Genomic DNA, 17,455 nt, shown 5'->3' on the forward strand with positions numbered 1-17,455 from the left:
GGATTCAGTTCCCTTAGTCTTCAGAGCTCATTCCTTTAAGCCCTGGGATCAGCCTGGTTGCTCTTCGCTGGACTCATCATAACCTCCCTGGCTTTGTACTCTGCACTGTATAACTAAGCATTCTGTTTAATTGCTTTTAATTGGTCTTTCTTGTGGCTGGTTTGTTTCTGTTCTGTACCACTCATTTCTCATTGCATCTTACATTTCTGTGATCTTTATATTTAGAAATATTAATTCTCATTTGCCACGTATCTGCACAGTTCTGTGTGTGCCTGAAATCATTTTGGATTTCTTGGGTTGATGAAAAAGTTTCCCAGCCATGTGCAGATTTAACAAGCTTGCTGATTATCCCTATCTACTGTATGTCATTAAAGCAGATAAGATAGAGCAAGGGTCCTGGTACTGATACCTGCAGCACACCACTGAGTGCATGGACTTCCCTGGAACAAACTCCCTGCTTCCTGTGTTTAACAAGCAGGAGGACATGACTGTCTGACGCAAGGGATTTTCACTTTTCCCATGCTTGTATTACTGTGCAAGACACAATGCTCTGCCTGTGCTTTGCAATGACTGCCTGTGCTTTATCATGACAGACTGAAGGCTGTAATTAGTGGAAAAGGAAGAATACCTTCCCCATACAGTCCTAGAATATATTGGGTTCCGCTAGCATTTGTACATGGAAATCTTCTATATGAATGACGGCTTTAAAAAAACACCTGCCATAAAACTGTCAGTAAGCTATAGGGCCACCATGGGTAGCTGCAGGTTTTATTTGACTATTGCTGCCTCTTCTTTTCCCTCCACGGGGGATTCATGCATAGACCCAGAGTCAGGGCTCTAATGGAGCTGCTTATACATGTGTGTGTGTCACCCTTACATTACTTCGTATTTCTAGAGAACTGCTTGTCCAGCTTTGATGAAACATGGTTATTCTTTTGACGCATTACTGAGAATATCTGAATCTGGGAGTAGAAAGCCATAAACATGGCCATCGTGGGGGCAAAGAGTGACTTTAGCCTATTTAATACAGTACAGCTATGGCCAAAAGTTTTACATCACCTCAAATTTTAGGATTGAAACATCATTTAAAATATAATATGAACATAATTTAGATCTTTTATTTAATATCATGTAATCAAAGAAACTACAAAATTATACTGCAAAAGTCTACCAGAAGCTATAATAGTACAGTATTTCACGTTAGATTTTGAAATGTAAAAGTACGTTTTCACTGCGCCTTAAAAACAGTATTCAACAGGTAGTACCTAACAGGTGCGTCAGTCTCCATAAATACACAGGTAACACGCCACAGAACAGATATCACGCTGTACAGCTGCTCTGTTTTTGTAACTTCTGTTTGGGTACCCTTTTTTGGTGAGATCTGTAACTGGTGTTTGGTTGGCTCCATATGCGGGTGGCATGCCCTTTGCCCGAGTGACAAGGAGGAGGTTGTTTGTGATGCAGGTGAGGGGGTTACGAGATTTCACTTGATAAAAACAAAGGTCGTTGTCCCGAGCCTTGCAATAAGATTAATGTAACGGGCACAGTCTTTGTGGAGCAGTGTTTGTGGGAAACTCTAGCTCTGGGTCAGAGGTCCCCAGGTCTACCCTTTGGTGTCTGAGGTGTGGTCCCTGCCTGTAAACGGGATCAGACTTTTGGGAGAAAATGTGCCAAAATATTCTGTTTAATATTGTTATTAACATTGAATGCCCAGTTATACCTGTACCTGTACATATCTGCGTATCACACAGGGAAGGAATTTAATTGGGTGTTCTGAATTAGGGAAAACACAGGGGGTAAACCAAACTCATTGTACTGTTTGTCAGACTGAACCAGATTCAAACCCAGACACAGTATGTTGTTGTCAACAAGTATGTGCTATGCAGTAAAGATTAGTAAAGTGGGACTGCTTTTTTCTATGGGTTTCTTTTTTTATGCTTGTCATGCATATTCATAAACCTGTTCCTGCCCCTCTGAACCTGATGAATCAATCAAAATGCTGAACTTTGTGACAGGAGTTGGGAACCAATGAAATGTTGTTGAACAGGTTGGATTTTAGCATTCTGACGGCATAAAAAATGTGAAATGAAAATAGTTAGTCAACACTGATTTATGACCAGCGCTAAGTTAATGAAAATATCAAAACAATCACAGTTATGTTGAGAAAAATATTCCAATTACGTAGACAACAAAGCAGAAAGCTAGGGAAAGTAATGCAAGCTACAGCCTGTTCACTAACACTTGAAGGATTATCCTGCTATGAGTTAGTTTATCTAGTTCCTCAGCAGAACACCTTGTTCAAGGGAACCTTTGGTCAGGAGTCCTCACCAGAGTGTGTCTGATTGTGTAGATTAACTCCTTATCTGTCTGCATTGTTAATGACCTACAGTGCATAGCTGGAATCCTGCTTATCCATTGTCTTGAAAAGTGGTATTAACATGATTTTAAAATGAGTCATCGTCATGAGACTTAGTTCTTCTTCTTCTATACTACTCTGTACATACTGTTGATCTACATCATGGTCAGCAACGTTTTCATTATACTGACTGCTGAATTTTTGATTTACACTCGTGGTAGGGGATGTATGTTGCTGATGTAGTTGTTTCCGTTTTCAGTCACGTACTTGGAACTCCACTTTAAGAATTTAGTGTAACTTCAGTGAGGCTGTGTGGTCCAGTGGTTAAAGAAGCAGGCTTGTAACCAGCTGGACCCTGGATAAAATCTCAGCTCAGCCACTGTCTCATTGTGTGACCCTGAGCAAGTCACTTATCCTCCTTGTGATCCGTCTTTCAGGTGAGACGTTGTTGTAAGTGACTCCGCAGCTGATGCATAGTTCATCGTATCTTGTAAAGCGGAACTTTGTGATGGTGGTCCACTACGAAAGGCGCTATATAGAAATAAAGAAAGAAGAAAGATAAGTAGGTGAGAGAATGATCTCATTTGTGTACACCCTATTTATTCTCGCTTTAAACAGAGTAAACGGACCGTGATCTGGAATAAGTGCTCTAATAATCACCTTTATGATGTGTTAGGCTGATGTAAGTAAGGGCTGGGTGGGGGAGTTGAAGGAAGGCTAGTATTAGCATGCATATCCGTGACGGCTTCCAGATGTGTTAAAATGAGGAATGGTGTAAGTTCATTATGAGTCAGGGCCTCGCCACAGGGCCTTCTTACTGACTCCAGACTCATTAAAAGCCGGATCTTGAGGAATAACAAGAGGTCAGTTTATATAAAAGGCAGCCTGGCTGGAGTGATACTGTATTCACAAACAGGCCATTGTGAAGCAGTGTCTGGCTTCACTGTGTTTTTTGTATGTTGTATATTATGGAAATTGGCTCACATGACTAGTTGATTTGTTTAATAATAAACAAGGCCCTCTATCCTCACTTTTTACCAAATATTTTTCAGTGTAATATGGAGCTGTCGGTTTAACACACTGAATTTCGGTACTGATACATCTTAACCTCTCCAGCTTCACATGGTATGCATTCACAAGGACCAGAAGCAGCTGCTTTTCCGACTGTCCCCTAACATTACTCCCAGTGTTTACCTGGAAAACTGGGAAATTCATTTCACAGAATTTCACCTGTTTTTATGTTTTTGTAATAAACAAATTGTATATAAAATAACTAGAAGGCATTGATTGTAACACAGTACGTACGGGGTTCCTTTATTGCAGTGGTAAAGTAGTGCTCACACCCTTCATATAAAAGAAATGAGCTCGATATGTCAGACAATTTGTATTTTGTCTGAAGAAAAAAAAAAAAAAACAGTGAGACTATAGATTTCCATAGCAGCAAGATTATGTTTTGAAAACCTTCAAAAATATAAACATTTGGCATATTTATTTTGAAATAAAATGTAAAATTAAAACGTGTTTAGAACTTACTTCACTGCACCAGGTTGGTAAAGTTACTGGTAAAAGGCCTTTTCGATTTAAACTCAAATAAGAGCATAATTGTACAGGTATTAGTGGTAACGTCCACCTCTGTAATCTACACAATCCAGTCCGTGTAGTGTAGTCCTCCTTTGACTCCAGGTCTCGGCACCCTAAGCACAGTGACAGTGTTACAAAACTGTACCTACACAAATAGAGCACCAGACATTAGCAAACGGTACATGCTTTTTCTTTATAAAGTGGTGACTAGTTGACTATAGTTACCTTGTCTATTGGACTGGCACACAGGTACTTGCTCCACCTCTATGTTGCAGTGTTCCTTGCTGTATGAGTGATCCATGGTTTTAAAAATGCTGAGAAACCCTAAGATAGACACAAGTGTTAAGTACATTTGTGTATCCTACAATACAGCGTTTCTGAATTTTGATTTCTTAACCAAATTACAATGTGAAGCCCTTATGAACGTTTCCCGCAATAAAAGCATATAGGAGTATAAAGGAATAGTTTAAGCATTGTAAAGCCTATAGAGATATGGTAAAGTACCTACTCTGGGAGGGTAAACTTTGGTAAATGCCTTTGGAAAAGCATCATCAACATGGTAAACTTTAAGAAAACACGCAACCAATATCAAGCACAAAGCCTTTGTCCTGTGATGAATTTCATGCAAGCAAGGCAAACTTTTACATGGTCTTGAACAGTACTTGTTCTCTATTTCTTCTGTAGAAAGCACAGTTTATTGCTTTGAAATGTGCAGAATATTTGAACATTTGCCCATGGAAACCCCATGCTAACTGAAATGTTCCTTTTGTTTCCAGCCAGGAATTTCAACATCCAGAAAGCAGAAGCGATGCTTCGCAAGGTGGGAAGTTCTGCAAATTTTTACTTTGTGTTTTGAGACCTGTGTTTATTTTTTACAGTGAAAAACAGTAAAAGGAGTTGCAACTAACAAAATAATTCCATAAAGAATACTTTTTGTGGGCTTCCATTCATTATGCAGGGGTCACATGTGCAGCTTTGAAAAACATAGTATATGAAAAAGGTTTGATAACGGGTACTACATTAGTTTAAAGAAATTTCTGTTTGCAAGCCTTGCTTTGTTTGTGTTGCACTTACTTGGCCATCACCTGACTTTCCTGTCATTACAATGACCCAGGGGGTACAAGTGTAACAGAGAACAAAGAAGAATTATGGGGGATTTGACTGAAGACATCTTAAATGGAGTTGACAAAGTTAACCCTAGCCAATACTTTTAAGTGCAGCACAGAAACCAGGAGCAGAGAGTTGGAAATTTAATGGAGATAGGCTTAGGACAGAGTGTTAGACCCTTCTCCACACAGTGGTGAGGGTATGGAATGGGTTACCATGTCATGTTGTTGATGCTGAATCACTTTGATCCTTTAAGTCCCAACTTGACACCTGGCTGGCACTACACTGGGTTAAAGGAAGATCTCAGTTTGCTTGTCTTGTCGGTCAATAGGGGAAGCAGCTGTTTTTTTAAACTAGTTTTTAACCACATGTTTTAAAATGAAAGTATATTTGTGCTAGCATGTGTTTTTTTTACAAACTACACTTAATTAAGCCATGCTTGACTGTTGTTGTTATAAACTTTGATTCATCAAAGCAGACTTTAAAAAAAAAAAAAACATTCTTAAAACTACTCATGAGTAAAAGCTTTTGTCCATTGTCTTCAAATTTGGAAGTCTTAAAAGAATGAACAATTTGTTTAAACTCTCTCTGTATGTCACAAACACACTTTAGATATCCTCTGCCCAGTTCCACATATACTGTACTCTTTATTTGATGTTTACCAGTACCAAGTTGTACCTTTTTACAAGAACAAACAGATTAGAAGTCATTTTTTGATGAGTTGGACAACAGTTAGCCAATTTAATTACCACCAAATTATAGTGCTGCATTACCCTGTGCAGTGTTTACAAGAAGCATATTACTTTACCTTTGCTGTATCCCAGTTGTCCCTATCATAGTATTCTTTAATTTTATTGCTGATAGTTTTCATATTTGTTTTATTCACGCATCATAGGTAAAAAATAGACTACTCAATTACTTTTTTCAACTTTGACTAGAGAGATTTTTTTCTTCTAAATGTATCCCATTCATGCTGCCTCTTGCAACAATGCTGGTGCTATCTTTGAAAAAAGTGGCGTATGGGAACTGAAAACCAGCATTGTTGCAGGAGGGAGCGTGATCTGGATACACTGCCTGCAGTGGAAGACCATTTTTTCCCTGGCGAATGCAGCAGAGTAAAATGAGATATAATGCCCGCTTGATTTATTACCCATGATGTGTGATTATAAAATGTCAGCAATATGTTTTAAATGTAACTCAAGAGAGTGCTGTTTCTTCTTGGAACCATTGATAACACAGCCTTGAAAAGGCCTTTATTGCTAATCTGTGTTGGGCATTCTGTACGTGCACTCCATGCAGACAGCTCTATGTATTCACAATGATTTGGGGTTTGAAGTCAGTCATGTGGTTTCAAAGCACAAAAATCAATACTTTACTTGTTTAGCTGCTGATGTCTCAATTGTGGTTACAAAAAATCTTTTTTGTTTTCAATACATCTAAAAAGTACCTTGATATGGAATAACAGAGCAACAAGTCCACAAGATATATGGAACTATTTTGTTAGCTGCAGTTATTTTAAGATGTGTTGATAATGCCCCTTAGATTATATATACCACTATAGGGGACCTGCAACATGAAAATAAATATAATGTAAGAGCAAAGGGAAGAGATGAACCAGGTGGAATTTCAGAGGGTGTGATTATACCATCATAGTTTGACCTTACTAAATTAAATAAACCCAGTGGAAAACAGGTTCCATAGCTAGAAGGGAGATGGCCTTGGTTATGCTTAACAAAAATGACATTTGAAGCTACAAAACTGCATGCAGTTCACTATGTACAAGCGACTGAAAGAGCTGAAACAAGCCCTACCCTTGTCTAAATTGTATTTTATTTTGCCGATTTCAATTTTAAAAACAACATGCATATAAAGATCAGTGTGCTTTGATAAGGGACACTGTTTCAAAGGCAGCTATAAAAAGGAGCACTGGACCGTGGAATATCTGTGTGGCAGGCTGGCGAGTGGATAGAGGTCCAGAGACATCAAAAAAAAATAACTATTATAAACAAACACAAAAATGGAAGGGCACAAGGGCCAAAACAAAGCAACTTAAACCACAAAAAAAGAAAGACACAAAGCAAAAATAATGATTTCCAGGCTGGGCAATGCCTTCACTGGATTTATCAATTTAAAAAACCCCACCAACCTGCTTCCTCAGCTCCCTCCTCCTTACTAGGAGGCTGAAGCCTCCTTTTAAGCCAGGTAGTTAAATAATTACATTAGTTGATTGCTCACACCTGGGGCAATCAACCTGGGTAGGGAGGAGAATTTAACTCCAGCCCTGCGACCCCCCCCCCCAAATGTACAAAGTACAGAGACGGCAATCGGCCAAACCCCCCCCCCCCCCCCCCCAAGCCTTCTTTGGTTGAGGGGGCCCTGATCTCCAAGGTAGTACAGCAACGGCGGCCCGGCTCCCTCTGGTGGCGGAAGCGGACCCTTGGGAGACCTAAAAAACAAAAAGGAGACACCAGCATTCCCCAAGTGATGTGGATGCGTCATCCCTGAGCGGTGCACGGGAGGCACCCTTGGGCCATAGGTGCTCTCCTCTGGGCTCCGAGAGTGGCGGCTCCTCCTCCCTCTCTGGCTCTGGGAGCGACGGCGGCTCCACCCTCTTTGGAGTGACCGGGGCATCTCCCATGTCTACCGCCAGGTAATTAAGCATGACGCCGGGTGGTGTTGTTCCTCCCACTGTTCCCACCTCTCCCCATCTTGACGCCACAGCGTGTTGATCACTATGGGGAGATCGTGGACGAGGTCTGCCTCAGGGTGCATCAACCAGTCCCAGATCTCCGGGGACGGTGGTGAAGGTGATGGTGCTGGAGGTAGTGGGTTGGCCCCTGATGCCTGGGGTGAATACTGCACCTCTTCCTGGGCCTGGTTGTAGGGGCATCCTGCCCAGTTATGGCCGTTCTCCTCACACCGGCCACACCAGTTTGCCAGTGGCACATCTGTGCAGGACTGCCAACGATGGTCCTCCTTCCCGCACCAGGAACACCAGGGGAAGAGGCTGGCTGGGTCCTCCAGCAGTGGCTGCAGCAGCTTACATTTCTTTAGCAGCTGCTGCTGCTTTTCCTGCCTTTGCCGCCGTCTGCTCTTTCCCATTTAAGAAAAAAAAAGTTATCCCAAAAATTAAAAAAAAAAACAAACTGCTCCGAGCCTCTAGGTGGCGCTATCCCACTGCTGACACCAAATGTGGCAGGCTGGCGAGTGGATAGAGGCCCAGAGACAGTCTGTAGTTCAAAAAAATAACTTATTATAAATATACACAAAAATGAAAGGGCACAAGGGCCAAAACAAAGCAATTTAAACACAAAAAGCAAAATTAACAAACCTTAGATCACTAGATTTATCAAAATTTAAAAAAAAAAAAAAAAAAAAAAAAAAAAAAAAAAAAAAAAAACACAAAAAACCCCACCAACCTGCTTCCTCAGCTCCCTCCTCCTTACTGGGAGGCTGAGGCCTCCTTTTATGCCAGGTGGCTAAATGATAATTGAATAATTACATTAGTTGATTGCTCCCACCTGGGGCAATCAACCTGGGCAGGGAGGAGAATTTAACTCCATCCCTGCCAGTATTTCCAAGGGCAGAGCCCTGCTCTGCCACAATCTGTTAGAAGACTTTCATTTGGTTTGAATTGATGATTACACTATGTAACACAATTTTTGTTTCTGGGTAGTAAGTGTTATTTCCTAATTGCTTATGCATCAAAAGTTTAGAAAATGGCTATTATTCCCCACAAACTTTGCTTTTGTGACCAGGATAGAGTATAATCGTAAATCTCGAAAAACTACTCGCTTCTAAATCTTTTGTAGTCATTTTTGTATTACTTTAGTATAAATACATGTTAATTTGGATTCATATGTTGTTTTTTTCTGACTTTATGTGAACGAAAAGACACACATTTGCCCTGGTCACAAAAGCAAAGTTTGTGGGGAATAATAGCCATTTTCTATACTTTTGAGCCATAAGCAATTAGGAAATAACACTTACTACCCAGGAACAAAAATTGTGTTACATAGTGTAATCATCAATTCGGAAATAACACTTACTACCCAGGAACAAAAAAAAATAAAAAATTTGTTACACAGTGTTATAGCACAAGTGTAGTATCAGAATTTGCTTCCATGTGAAATTGCTGCAATTTTTTTCTCCCGGAATATTAAAAATAAGCATGTTTCCTTGTGAAATGTGAATTTAGAAATTTTGTATGCACAATTAGCACTTGCGGACACAGACAGAGCTGTGCTGTCTAACCCAGTAGCACAGCTCTGAATTGAAACCCAGGCCTCCAGTGGTAAAGGAACGAATTCCCTTCTGCGCCACCTAAACCCTCACTTGACATTCCTACAAAGTCGTTCCCTTGTCTCAGTTGCGTCACAGAGCCCCTAATCTCCCATGTGCTGCACAGACAGATCCTAATTCCAGGACATGTAAGCCTTGTGATCTGCTTTAACTCAGACCTGTTCTTCAGGTTTGCTACAGCAGGCATTAGCAAGTAATCACTGCAGCTGCGGAGCACTGCACCTCGCGGTGACGTCCCTTTGAAACATTGCTGCGGTTTTGAAAAACATGTCATATCACATATATCTTCATTTTAAAACTTGATATCTGGTAGTACCTTTTTACAGGAAGCGCTCAGTTTATATGCCTTATTCTCGGGTTATCTGTTTGCACTTCCTGGGTTATTTCACCCGAGCAGTGTCTTCTGGGTCAAAGCTTGCTACTGACTAAAAGCATGTCAAGTAATAGGTTAGGGAGACAAAATCGACGAGGACTGAGTGGCCTCACCTTACGCTATAGAGGCCCATACTGGTCTGGCACCCCGTGAGCTTAATGCAGAAACTCCTGCAAGGCTGGGCTTGGTCTGCCAGGGGCTGGTAGCTGTCAAGGTTGACTTGGTGGTGATCAGAGGCCATCCACTGATCTTTAGTGTTTCTGAGCTTTTGTGGTGAGGGGAGGAAAATAAGGGTAAAAAAAGAATATTACACTCTGAACAAATTCTTAAAACTGGTCTGTAATAAACGTATTTGGGGTGTAAATGCATTGTAATGCAAGGGGTTACAAATTATCATGGGAAGTGAATGGTGGGAAATACTTCATGCTATTGAAAATAGATTTCCAAACAGCCAGACGGATGTTATGGGGTTTGTTAAGATACCAGGTATATTGTAGCTGTTTGTGATTGTGTGTGAATGTGTAGTAGCAGGCCTCAGGTCAGGAGGCTGTGTTCTGGTGAAATGCATGTGTTGGATTGTAATCAGATGCACTAATTTGGTGTTGTTGTTTTCAGCATGTTGAGTTTCGGAAGCACATGAAGGCAGACACAATAACTACAGACTGGCAGCCTCCTGAGGTAAGGGAGAGGGACTGGTGAGATCAGATCAGATTGAGAGGAGTAATGGGGATGGAGCGCCTTGGGTTTGCAGTCCAGGGTTAGGATTGGGATTTCATTATCATCTTGTTTTAGCAGACACATTAAATAAACAATAAAAGACTTTACAAGCATAATGGAATAGTCTGTTCAAATTGATCAAATGAATTAATATTGTGTTTTGTTGGAAAAGAACAAATTCACTTTTTTTCACACAGAATGGTGAGAGTATGGAGAGGGTTACCCTAGTCATGTTGTTAATGCTGAATCACTGGGATCCTCTAAGACCCAATTTGACAAAGTTTTGAGATCGATCAGCTGTGAGGAACTAGACTAGCACTGATGGGCCTATTAGCCTCCTCTCTGTCTCATTTTTGTGTGCCTGTGTTGCCCAGGTGATTGAACGCTACCTGTCGGGTGGGATGTGTGGCTACGACAAGGATGGGAGCCCTATCTGGTATGATGTGGTGGGGCCCCTGGACCCCAGGGGCCTCCTTCTCTCCGCCTCCAAGCAGGACTTCCTCAAAGCCAAGGTGCGGGATTGCGAGAGGCTGCAGAGGGAGTGCAAGCGGCAGAGTGAGCAGGTATGTCACAAACACCATTTACACAGGCCAGCGAGCATTGCAGTGGCTGTGTCCCACAGCTTTATGACTGTCTGGTTGATTCTGAGTTCTGTGGCTCCAATGTTGAGTTTCATTTTGCTGGGGAGTTACTGACTTATTGGGAATTGGAAGCTGCATTTAGTGGATACCTGGCTAGTGTATTAAACCCAGCACATGTTGCCAACTGTTATATAGATTTAAAGGGATGCTTCATACTGTATACATTTTCAGAAAATTCCTTAGCTGTTTTAATATCCTAATATGAGTGTTTTGCAACTTCAAGTGAGGTGGTTTAAGAAATTACCACTAGTGGTGAGCAGCTTTAATTTCAGCCCCTTCTGCAAACTGCTCCATTTACCCCAGAGGTTAGAAAAAAGATTTGCTTGGTAAGTAACGATCTCTGTCTCTGGGACTCTCTTCCAGCTTGGCCGCCACGTGGAGTCCATCACCATGATCTACGACTGCGAGGGTCTGGGGCTCAAACACCTGTGGAAGCCGGCCGTAGAGGCGTATGGAGAGGTACAGGCGCACACCTCCACAACATCTAATCACCACGCTTCTCCAGCTGCTGCATGTCTCCGATTACTGACGTGGGACTAGAGCACGGGAATGTGGCCTACTTCATTTCTAATTATGCTACCCAGCAAACCACATAAACATGGAAAGTTACTAAATGCATTTCATTTTACTGACTATGATGTAATGCATGCACACACCGTGTACCATCAGAGATCGCTAAACTTAAAACTTAATTTCTTGTGCTGTCCATTTACCAGTGCTCCGTCTTCAATGCCACTGACAGCTGATTTGGTCAGAATGTTTTGTTTGAGAAGATGTCAGTCTCTCTACCACGTGGTGGCTTAATAAAAAGCACAGGTTTATATACTGTAAAGAAATTGTAAAACCTGTAAAACTACATTAACCAAACTACATACATCTCAGCTTGTGTGTTTTGTAGTAAACTTGGATCAGAAACAAATACATTACAGGGCTCTACTAGATTTTTAACTACTGGCCCCTTGGGCCACTGAGCTTGTGTTTTTACTGACCCGAATCAATTTTATCTGGCCTAATATATATTATTTATATATTTGTCTTGATGACTTTTATTTTCACTGCGTTTCTAACTGTGTAGGGTAACCAAAGATAGCCCACGTCTCTCAAAAGAAAAAGAAAATGGCTAAGTGAAGCCTTTCAATGTATGTTACTTTAGCCATTTAACATGCACACGTTTGTGTGCCGATCAGAAAATGAAAATACAATTAAGATTTCAAATTGTATGTGTACAAATGATACTCATTTTTTCACAAGCAAATCCGTAACCAAGCTATTACCATATGGTCACAGCAAAGCTAAAACTGAATTATAATAATCCGAATTAGGGATGGGTCAGTACACAATTACACTAATTGGAAGAGATACGCGCTGTGACATTGCTGCTCATTGTGGTCTGTATTTTAATTCAGTAAACAAAAGGAAAAACTTATTCCGAAGGAAATAGGGTATTGAACAGACAGATCTCGTCTTGGACATTGTTTGTACACTTTGTGAACCTGGCTAAACTTTACCGGCTTACACTGTTATGCTGTCTGCTTGTACACATGCATTTGCCTTTGATTCTTGAGAGCGTAAGAGCAGGGACTAGAGTTCGGGTAATTGAACATGTGAAAGTGTTGCACCCTGTGCATTCTAATAGGAAACTATTCGAAATTACCATTCTTAATCCTAATAATAAACTATCCTTCTCAGAGTGTTGTCACTTGTGTAGACTCTCCCAAGTCAGCGCTAATCTTGCTGAGTGATACCAACACTTTTTTTTCACTGTCATAATGAAGCCAGATGACGCCTCCACTCTAAATGTTCGTCTTCATTTTGTTCATAATTACTTTCTTTATGATTATTGATTTCAGCGCTTTCCTTTTGGCTTATTGGTTGCTTAGTTGTAGAAAATCCGATTTGTAAAGATCGCCCATGTAACAGGATCGATTCTTACCAACAGAGCACTTTGGTAAGCAGTCTCAGATCCTGACGGTACAACAAACGTGACGTGCAGCGGAAAAAGTTGGATTAGTTCAATTACGTTGTTATCGGTGGGGGTGAGGATTGGTTTGTAAATTAATTTTTGCAGCTTTTTAGCACACCATTTTCCTCGGTTCATTAAACGGAAGCCATGTGCACTATACTTCTACTATATATTAGGTAAAAAATTTAACAGGCCCAGTCGGGCCTGTGGTGCTTCATAACTACAGGCCAAAATGCGATCTCTACTGGCCCCCGGCTGCTAGGCCTTGGCTGATGTCGAACCCTGCGTTAGATTATCACAGCAATATTTTGTTACACGCATTTCTAGTTTCCTATGGATTTGCAGTCGTGTGTTATAGTTCAGAAGCACACATAGCTGGCAGTGCAGCGTCCTCATGTCTGTCTTCTCTCTTGTCAGGTTCTCACCATGTTTGAAGAGAACTACCCTGAAGGGCTGAAGCGGCTATTTGTGATTAAAGGTACAGAGTGACACTGTTCCCCGGGCTACTCCTTGGCTTGGCTGTAGAGCCCCTGAGCTAACCCTACACGATCCCAGCCCATTTACAATAGCACTCAATATCACAGTGAGGTTTCCATATAGACTACGGTAACCCACTTTATACTACAGTCTGTTTAATTAGTCATTTACAAAAAACCTGAAAACTATAAAGCAAACTGTACACCTCTCAGATAGCAGCTATTTAAAATAATTTGCATTGTAACTGTATCATATCTTTATATGTATTCTAACTTGCCATGTTGCTGTTTTGCAGCATTAAAATTACTGTAGCTAATAATTTCATCCATTGCCCATACCAACCTCATCCATTAACTTCACAGGTCTCAAAAGTGTAGTTTTTAATGCCATTTATAATCCTCTCTTTTTGCAGGACTCCCTTTCGGATAGTCTTGCACTTTCACGGTCATTTCACCAGAAAAGTGAAATTGCACCTACCTACTTTTCCTGTTAGTAATCAGCTGCTTCCCCCTAATGACGGCATGCTCTGCAGCCAGTAAGACGCTTGACCCCGTTGACACTGCTAGGGTGAAAACGACCCAGGAAGTGCAAGTTAAATTGATTTCCTGGAAGGGAAGGCAAGCAGACTGAGAAGTTTTCTGTGCTGAAGCAGATGCCATGTTTTAAAATTCAGATACTTGTTTGTGATGTTTCATTCACATCTACACACTTGAAATCAGATAATTGCTATTTAACAGGTGTGTCTGTGTTCCTTTCTCAGCCCCCAAGCTCTTCCCTGTGGCTTACAACCTGATCAAGCACTTCCTGAGTGAGGACACGCGCCGCAAGATTATCATCCTGGGAGGTGAGTACCTGTCTGCCTTCAGCATCCAGTTAAAGATGGGGAGCCAGTTTCAGAAGTCAGGTATCAGGGAACTAGGAGGCACAACAGGCCACTCATACCTAGAACCGACACACATCTGAAGTACATAGAGATACTAAGTTACTCCAGTACATTTGACCTAATATGTATTGCCATAATTTCTTAGATCTCTTATATTTTCTTTGAAGATGTTAGTAAAGAAAAACCATCGATTGCGCTGTGCCGATACTTCAATGCCGTATTCTACTTCCTGTAAAGGAGCGCAGTCGAGTTTGAAAACACGGTCATAGGAAAGTCAGATATAGGTAACTGGGAGAGCGAGCCAAGGTTTTTTGATTTGGAAATAAGTGGTAGGCATTTTTAATGTTTCAGGTTCATTCTTGAGAAATAGAAAAAAATGAAATAAAAATAAAACATTAAACATCAGGAATTGTTTTTCCATTAACCAGAACTCAAACTCTCAATTACTACAGTATTCCTTCATGACAGGAAGAGTCCAAAAGGTGTTCGCCAGTTTTTTGGTTCAATACTAGATTGGGGTTCACTGGCAGAAATAAGTCCACCATTATAAAACTTTACAACAGTACATTTGCTCGGTATAGCTGCAGTTATCCAATGATTATCCCATGGTTATACCATAGTTTGCTATGCTTTACCATACCTCTCTGGGCTTTACAGTGCTTACCTATACTTTACCAATGCTCAGACAATACTTTACTACACTTTGCTATTCTTTTACTGTGATCAAATTTTATAAGGACTCTCTGACTCACTCTGATGGAGGATAGAACAAATGAGTTTGTAATGGCTGGGTGTAGATTGCCCCAGTTTGATATTGGAATGAGATGAGTTTTACATGTAAACGGTTGATAAAGCAGATGTGTGACTGGCCCTGTGTCTGCTCAGGTAACTGGCAGGAGATTCTGCTGCAGTACATCGATCCGGACCAGCTGCCTGCCTGCTACGGTGGGACCCTCACTGACCCTGACGGAGACCCTCGCTGCAAAACCAGGGTGAGTCAGCATTAGAGCAGATCAGAATGCTCAATTGGATCTTTACAGTGAGAGCGTTCAACTAGGCAAACAGTCTGCATTGGCATGGATCACCCTTCAAATGTATGCTATTAAAACTAGGTGCCATTGTCATTCCTGAAACTTTGAAAATAGACAATTCTCCACTAAAATGCACATATATTCAGTGGCGAGACCTGTGTGACATGTATGTGCTGTTTACCTGTTACATACATGTCAGGAATTGGGTTCTCTGCCTTTAAATTATACCAAAAATACTGTTTACAGATTCCTGTCTACGCACGCTAGTCTTGGATCAAGGTAATCTCTTATAGCAGGCGGTGTTTATAAGAGTGCAGCCCGCTTCCTCTATCTTACTTCATTCTCATTCTCACAAGGCCCATATTGTATCCAGAATTTTTTTTCCTTGACTTAGGCGAAGCCTGTTTTTTCTGTTGCCACACTATAAGTTCACTTCCTTCCTGTGTTACAGGCAATAGGTCCCTATCTGAGTTTAACATTAGCCTTTCTTTTCTTGAGTGTAGAGAGAAAACAATCTCTTCCATCAATGTGTAGTGTTGTGGCAGGATAGCCAAGTTTCAATAAGATCACCAGCTAACCAACATGGGGTTTGTGATAATGTTATTATTTAAGGACTCAAGTACTGTATTTTACTGTTAATTTCTGTCATAGTATCTCAGCCAGTGAGATATTTCAGTTTGTGTTTTGTTTTGCAAGTCCACAGTGACATCTTGTGATCACCTACTGCTACTGTTTTCCAAGGATTTATTTGTTTAGAAATGCTAGAGACAAGTAAAAATACCTTTGTAGATGCATTGGTTTGTTGCTTTGTTTATTTATTCATGAGGTGATTCTGTTAGTGTCAAACCCCCAACACAGATTTCTGCAGTGCCATCGGTATTGCTATCTCATATGACATTCAACTGTGAACAACCTTTATTTATTTACTTACTTATTAATTTCAACTGGAAACGTTTGCTTCCCAATCCAGAGGCACAAGCAAACCAGACGGGTGGTATATATCCCATGGGTCTTTTTACTGGGCCACACCAGAACCAGGCCGTGACACTTCTCTGAATCCGGCCCTGAGCCGAACTAGGCTATTGTACTTTATTTCTTGTCAAACGTGATGCGTTCTTACAGAGCTCCACACATTGCCGAACACGCTCTGCTCTGACAAAAAACTTGTGCAAAAGATGAAACGTGCACAAAACAAAGACAAGCATAACAAAAGTAAACTCATACCTACCAATATTCACTTAAATTAAATACTTCTCACACATACTGCATATGTTATTTGTCGATTGTCGCCAGTGTAGTCATGCAAGATGGAAAAAATAACAACAGCTTCCCAAGCAAAGGTAAACGTAATATAGACATGGTATTGCTACATGTGTATTACTGCTTTCAGAAAAAAAGGGGCACTGTTGTAAAGACATCCTTTCCCAGTGCTCTTCAGCATCCTGTCCCAGTGCTCTTCAGCATCCTGTCCCAGTGCTCTTCAGCATCCTGTCCCAGTGCTCTTCAGCATCCTGTCCCAGTGCTCTTCAGCATCCTGTCCCAATGCTCTTTAGCATCCTGTCCCAATGCTCTTCAGCATCCTGTCCCAATGCTCTTCAGCATCCTGTCCCAATGCTCTTCAGCATTCTTTCCCAATGTTCTTCTAGATGCAGATCAGCTAAAAAAAAGACAAAAAACACTGAATTGTAGGAGGCACTGGGATTATCAAAGGCAAAGCATTTCACTGCATTAAAACATGATGTTTCTACCCTTAGATACTTTGATAAAAATTGTACCGCCAAGAAGAGGGGGCTATCTCGATCATCTAGTGAGACACAGGGAGTCATGTTGGATTTTACCTGTGGGAACCACGTCTCCTGGTGGACTAAATAAGGACCTGTGTGAATATGTGCTGCTTCTAGCTTCTATAGAGACCCTTATATAGACCCCTATAGGACGATGCTGCTTCATTATAGTTTTATAGTATTAGGAATCTATGCACACTACCTTAAAGCAAGTATTGGGATACTAAGAGATCCAGTCAG

The 17,455-nt window shown here is 41.0% G+C and overlaps 1 protein-coding gene across 1 annotated transcript in view; it reads left to right on the forward strand.

Moving 5' to 3' along the window:
• Nucleotides 1-17,455, forward strand: part of LOC121299999 (SEC14-like protein 2) — a 35,723-nt gene that overhangs the window by 5,834 nt on the left and 12,434 nt on the right. The window contains exons 3-9 of the mRNA XM_041228314.1: nucleotides 4,714-4,757; nucleotides 10,335-10,397; nucleotides 10,811-10,999; nucleotides 11,441-11,536; nucleotides 13,458-13,518; nucleotides 14,278-14,361; nucleotides 15,286-15,392. Coding sequence (XP_041084248.1) covers nucleotides 4,714-4,757; nucleotides 10,335-10,397; nucleotides 10,811-10,999; nucleotides 11,441-11,536; nucleotides 13,458-13,518; nucleotides 14,278-14,361; nucleotides 15,286-15,392 — 644 coding nt within the window. The remainder of the gene's footprint in view (nucleotides 1-4,713; nucleotides 4,758-10,334; nucleotides 10,398-10,810; nucleotides 11,000-11,440; nucleotides 11,537-13,457; nucleotides 13,519-14,277; nucleotides 14,362-15,285; nucleotides 15,393-17,455) is intronic.

This window comes from Polyodon spathula, chromosome 25 (genome assembly GCF_017654505.1).
Source record: "Polyodon spathula isolate WHYD16114869_AA chromosome 25, ASM1765450v1, whole genome shotgun sequence".
In the NCBI taxonomy this organism is placed as follows: domain Eukaryota; kingdom Metazoa; phylum Chordata; class Actinopteri; order Acipenseriformes; family Polyodontidae; genus Polyodon; species Polyodon spathula.